Source organism: Sinocyclocheilus grahami, unplaced genomic scaffold (genome assembly GCF_001515645.1).
Source record: "Sinocyclocheilus grahami isolate Dianchi unplaced genomic scaffold, SAMN03320097.WGS_v1.1 scaffold339.1, whole genome shotgun sequence".
In the NCBI taxonomy this organism is placed as follows: Eukaryota; Metazoa; Chordata; class Actinopteri; order Cypriniformes; family Cyprinidae; genus Sinocyclocheilus; species Sinocyclocheilus grahami.
The window spans coordinates 1312450-1318449 of record NW_015505518.1 but is presented as its reverse complement, the minus strand read 5'-3'; the positions used below and the strand labels follow the sequence as shown (position 1 = coordinate 1318449).

The 6000-nt window shown below is 41.0% G+C and overlaps 1 protein-coding gene across 1 annotated transcript in view; it reads left to right on the top strand.

Moving 5' to 3' along the window:
• The window catches only part of itsn1 (intersectin 1 (SH3 domain protein)), a 49440-nt gene that overhangs the window by 20235 nt on the left and 23205 nt on the right, over window positions 1-6000 (top strand). The window contains 6 exon segments of the mRNA XM_016295744.1: window positions 2289-2449; window positions 2785-2964; window positions 3055-3112; window positions 3450-3559; window positions 3943-4006; window positions 4966-5103. Of these exon segments, the coding sequence (XP_016151230.1) occupies window positions 2289-2449; window positions 2785-2964; window positions 3055-3112; window positions 3450-3559; window positions 3943-4006; window positions 4966-5103 (711 nt within the window).

Genomic DNA, 6000 nt, shown 5'->3' with positions numbered 1-6000 from the left:
TTTATTAAATATATTAATCTAACCTTAGCAAACCTACCTAAAATGCAAAAACTGAAAAAAGTGTATTTGATTTTCGTTAACTTTATTTCCGTGAAAATAGCTGCCATTGTTGTGCAATAAAACATTCAAAACAGGCTCATTAAAACACAAGCGCACACACACACACAAGATGAAATGTGCGTAGATCTTTACAAAATACACCTGGATTATAAAGCCTGTGAAAAGCACACACAAGATAAAATGCACTTAAAGAACGCTTGGTTTATGAACTGACGTCAATGAAAGAAACACACTTTCTAGTGTCAAGTTAAAATAGACCATAACTGCGGGGAACTGTGGTCTATTAAAACATCTCTTGATGTTTACTGGATTTTAGAATTTACTTTAAGAAACATTAGCTTGGACAAAGTGTCAGGCTTCAGCATTCGCTGTGCCCGAAAACACTCGCTCAGCGCTGGAAGAACCACTGGGGATGCTGAAGATTTTGCGGGCGACCTTGGCTAGTTGAGGGAGGGATCCAGCACTGGTTTTCCAAAATCCAGCAAATCCAGCACCGGTTTTCCAAAATCCAAGTGGTGTAGGCTGTACTCTGTAGTTCTGTATTTAGGCCTATATACAGCTGTGTGTTATCTTAAGTCTACAGTTTAACTGAGATTATTTAATAACTACGGAGCTCCGAATATAATTCGAATGAACAATTAGTTTCTACGACCTCAGCAGGTTTTATTATTTTTTTTATTAATTTATTATTATTTATTCATTTTAAGCAATAATGATTTTAATAAGTAATTATGAAATATAATAATTTGTTCCACGATTTAGGCCTACTAAACTAGGGAACGAACGAATTAATTTGTGGCAGCTAAGCCTAAACAAGAGAACGAATACTTGATTCCTGGCCATAATTTAGACTAAACAAAAAAATTTATTCTTAATTTGTGGCCATAATTTAGTCCTAGCATAAAAGAGAACTAGCCTATTCTAAATTCGTGGCCGTGATTTTGTCCGCATGATCGGGGCTCCGTACAACCGAATATAACCTTAGCCTACCTGTTTATTCATTTATTATGGTATGTAACTAGCTCACCTTTTGCGGCACCATGTTTGTGTAGCACATCCTCGTGCTTTCTGGCAATGTGCCGCTTCAGATTCCAATATGAATCTTTACTAACTTCAGCAGTCTCCCCGCACTCACTCTCAGTTTCTTCTCCCTGTTCATTCTTAACTTTGATTTTTTTAGGCTTGCAACTTCGTTGAAACAATATCTGAACTCCATAACTGCTCTACTATTCTCGATCTCTACAGATTCTCGATCTCGAACAAGCAGATCACCAAATGGCATTCTGGGTTGAGCGAGGGGCGCTGAGCGTATTGAGCGGGCAGAGCGGAATCTTCAGAAAGGTGCTCTGCGCTCTTAAGGAAATATTACCGCTCCGCTCCGCTCACATGCTCTGGTACTGATCCATCCTTGAGTTTTAACTTTTTCATAAAACCTGCCTTGCATTCTTCCTCGTTCAGAAAGCAGTCTGGAGTAAAATGATTTGCACAGACATAAATGAATTTAGGTGTATTTGGTGGCGCTTTACCATAAAAAAACAAAACTAATCCACTGCGTTCTCAGTGGCTCTGATGTTGGGAGTCTCTTATGTTTATTTTTACATCCAACTACAAAACACCTGCATCATTACAGCTGCTTGAGCGCGGAGAAAATGGCCGACAACGTACAACTGGCTGAAGGTGTGAATATGCTAATATGGGACAGTCCGTCAGCGGCCGTGGGCGGGGCTTGAGCAATATGATGTCATACTGCTCAGAAAATCAAAACGGCTTGATAATTGAGACAGTTAAAGTTTTTTGTATATATATGTATATGTATGTATGTATGTATCCTAAAAAATTGGGTCGCAGCTTGATGTGGGGTCCCATGGCCAAGCCAGTTAAGAACCACTGCCTTAATGATAACACTGATAACAAAAATAAGAACACAATCATATGTGACGTGTCATGCAGGAGCTTCTGAGAATGTCCTTTTACTGCTTTTCACTGTAAATTATTAGGTAGTACATAGTTTTTGCTTCCTAAAACCATCAATTAAACAAAAAACATGAACTTACAGTTAACCAATTACTGTAGCATTGTTACATTATTTACGTAATTTTTTTTAACATTCAAAATTGTTCAGGCTGCTGTGTCTATGAAAACCGATTGTGTAGCAGGTTGCAAATCCTGAATGATAAAGTTAAAATGTTGTCCGTCACTGAAAAAGATACTCTGTCCATGTTTTGCAGGGCCCTGGCCGACATGAACAACGATGGGAAGATGGACATGCATGAATTTTCCATCGCAATGAAGCTGATTAAATTGAAGCTGCAGGGTCACCCCCTCCCTCCTTCACTGCCCACCTCCATGAAGCAGCCACCCCTCTCCATACCCCCGCAGCCCCCTTTTGGTAAGAACACTCTCATTCTGATGGCTTGAATGACATGTTACATTTCAGGACACAGATGAAGTCTTAGTCCAAGACCATTGTCGAAGGCCCCCCATTGTCCAACACTTGACCACTCTTCTAACAGACCCCTTGTTCAGGGCTTTTTTTAGGATTGTGGTTCAGTAAAGTCCCTCAGAGATTTAAAGTCTCTTATATAATGTTTTAATTAAAATAAATTAAATTCATTACATCAAGCATACCTTATCTGTCTCACCATTTGTTTATTTTAATTATGTTGTTTTAATTATTATGAATCTATTAAATTAATTAATTATTTCTTTGATTGGTGTCTGCAGGGATGACCAGTATGGGGGCAATGCCAGGTCTGCCAGCGGTGCCACCCATGCCCCTGCCCCCAGGAGTGCCGGGAGTAGGCGTGTCTCCACCACTGGTAGCATCAGTGACCCCAGCGGTACCATCTCTTGCTAATGGAGCGCCCGCTATGGTACAACCCATGAGTGGATTCTCACATCCAGGTAATGTAAACACACGCTCACACTACCCAGACCAGCTTATACAGTTTGTTTACTTTGGCACAATAATTTATGGGTGTTTGTCTCTGTCAGCTTCGTTCAATCGTTCCAGTATCAAGCTACAGAAGGGCCAGTCTGTAGAGGCACCCAGGTATGTACACACATGCACACTCTATTCGCAGAAATTTTATAGATGTTAAAAACCACCAATTTTGCTTTTACCTTTCCTTTAGTGTGCAGAAAATCACTTGCCTGAAATGCCTTGTTTGTAGTCTTGCCATTATTTCCATTATTTAGCTACGTCACAAAGACAGGAACTAAAACAGTGTTTCAGCCAGAGGGTGAAAAGCGGTGCTGGACCAATGTACAGTTTGGGAAAAATCGTGTTTTTTGAACTGTAAATGTATTCTAGCAGTCCCCAAAAATAAAATGTTGAACTTGTAAATGAGCAGAATATAGCCACTTAAACACACACATTGTCTCTTTAGTGCTCCGGCTGCTCCTCCGCCCACTGACTGGGCCGTGTCTCAGTCCTCTCGGCTCAAGTACCGCCAACTCTTCAACAGCCATGACAAAATGATGAGTGGTTATCTCACAGGTGTGGTGTCTGTCACACAAAGCATGACACATAACAAACATCAGGCAGTGAAACACTTTGTATTATGTTTTGTTGTTCAGCTCTGGGTAGCCTCACCCTCATCTAATTTAAATATCAAATTTAAATGCTGCATAGCTGTAAATTTAAACAAGGTTATTATAGTTTTGTATTTTCAAGTTTGATTTAATACTATTTTCATGTGCATTTATTACCATTCATATTTTATCTAGTTTTTAATTTAGTGTGTTTGCAGAGCTCAAAGCTTTTGTGATGAGTGGCAGTGGTTACAGTTAGAGGAAACAAAAGTTGCTGACTCAACATACTCAACTCTTTCTTTCACTTCTGTTTCCTCTCTCTCTCTCTCTCTTTCTTTTCTGCTTCAGGTCCACAAGCCAGAACTATTCTAATGCAGTCCAGTCTACCGCAGACCCAGCTGGCAACCATCTGGTGCGGATCCCCAAATTGTTTTTTACTGTGTCTCTGTCTCGCATTTAAAACTCAAACAAATCTCAGAGTTTTGAGATTTGAATCAGTGTAAACATGAGGATTGGTATCTGGATATTGTTATGAGTACGTCCGACTGCTGTTTTGATATCTCTTAACATGCTGTCCTTGGGATTTTTGTATTACCTATGTTTAAAGTGCCCCTATTATGCCATTTCGAATATTGCCTTTCATTCAGTTTGTAATGTAGCTGTATGTGAATGTAAACGATCTGCAAAGTAGTAAAGCCGAAAGTGCACGATAAATTAAGTTGTCTCCCAAAAGAAATAATTGACTCTGAGCAGCCTAAGCGAGTCGTCAGCAATTTGAATCCCACTTCCGTGACAGCTACACGTCACGAGGTAACACATTTGCATAATGCCCACCTATGTTCAACGCAGCATTCACAAAACACTGCTCTTCAAAGATGACTCAGTACCCAGTTTATTTGGACCAACTGGCTCCACTAAATAACATCTTGTAAGTATGATCAATAATATGTGTATATATTTTCTATTGAGCTTTCAAAATACAGAACTATGGCAATGGGCGTATCGTTTCTGACACACACTGTACAAGGTAGATCAATCACAACAGACTGGGCCATCTGACCAATCAGAGCAGGGTAGGCTCACAGAAAGGAGGTGTTTATAGAGATTGAATCTTAGAACTGCTTCGAACAAATAGGTTGTGAATCGTTGGAAAATTAGGTGATATTAAATGCATATTTTGAGAAAACAAAATCGTTTTTTTTGACCTTGCAAGTATGTAAACCTATTGTAGGTGGCTCCCAAAACAAAATGGCATAATAGGGGCACTTTAACACCGGATCTTGAGTGATGTGGTGTCATGTGGAAAGGCAAGATAAATAGCTGTTTTGACTCCTTATAACAATAATAACATCCACTTGTTTATCTATATAGGAACCTGTCAGATATAGACCAGGATGGAAAGTTGACTGCAGAAGAGTTTATTCTGGCCATGCACTTAATTGACATGGCCATGTCCGGTCTGCCTCTTCCGCCTTTATTGCCCCCTGACCTCATACCTCCGACATTCAGGTGAGTGACCCCACTGATGGCACACAACTATATATATACTTTGTCAATGATCATCTTTCATGCCTTGGAATTATCTGCCAATTTAGTTGAAAGTTAGAGTTAAAGGGATAGTTCACCCTAAAATGACAATTTTATGTTTATCTGCTTACCCCCAGGGCATCCAAGATGTAGGTGACTTTGTTTCTTCAGTAGAACACATTTGATGATTTTTAAGTACAACCGTTGGAGTCCATCAGTCTTATAATGCATGGCAATGGTAACAAAGTCTATGAGTGTAAAAAAAAAACATGCACAGACAAATCCAAATTAAACCCTGCGGCTCCTGACGACACATTGATGTCCTAACACACGAAACAATCGGTTTGTGCCAGAAACCGAACAGTATTTATATCATATCTTACCTCTAATACACCACTATGTCCAACTGCTTTGAGCACGCGCACGACTTCCGTAGTTTACGCAAGTGCCGGAAGTGATCTCTCGCGCGTATACGTCACTCATTGTTTACACAGTGCACAGTCATTGTAGGTACGACGGCTAATCAAAATGGTACTTACTTGCACTTATCCGGATTGTTCAAACCGACTTCTGAGCCTGCTCGCCTGAAGTTATGGTTGATTGCTCTTCGGCTGGGTATCAACACACTGTGATGAGTCGGGCTGGTGGCGTGTGATGGGGCACACCTGAACCGAATGGAGCCTCATCACCGCCGCTGTTTAAATGCCGAGCGCGACTCTCCTCGAGAGACCGGGCTCTTCCCCGTGCATGCACGCTGGTGTCCTCGTGGGTCCAGGAGGGGTGCGTAGAGGAACTCCCGTGCCGCCAGAGTCGTGAGCTGCCGGACCCGCAGTCCGGACGTGAACCGCACCCGTTACACGGCCGTCGGGCAAGGATGCT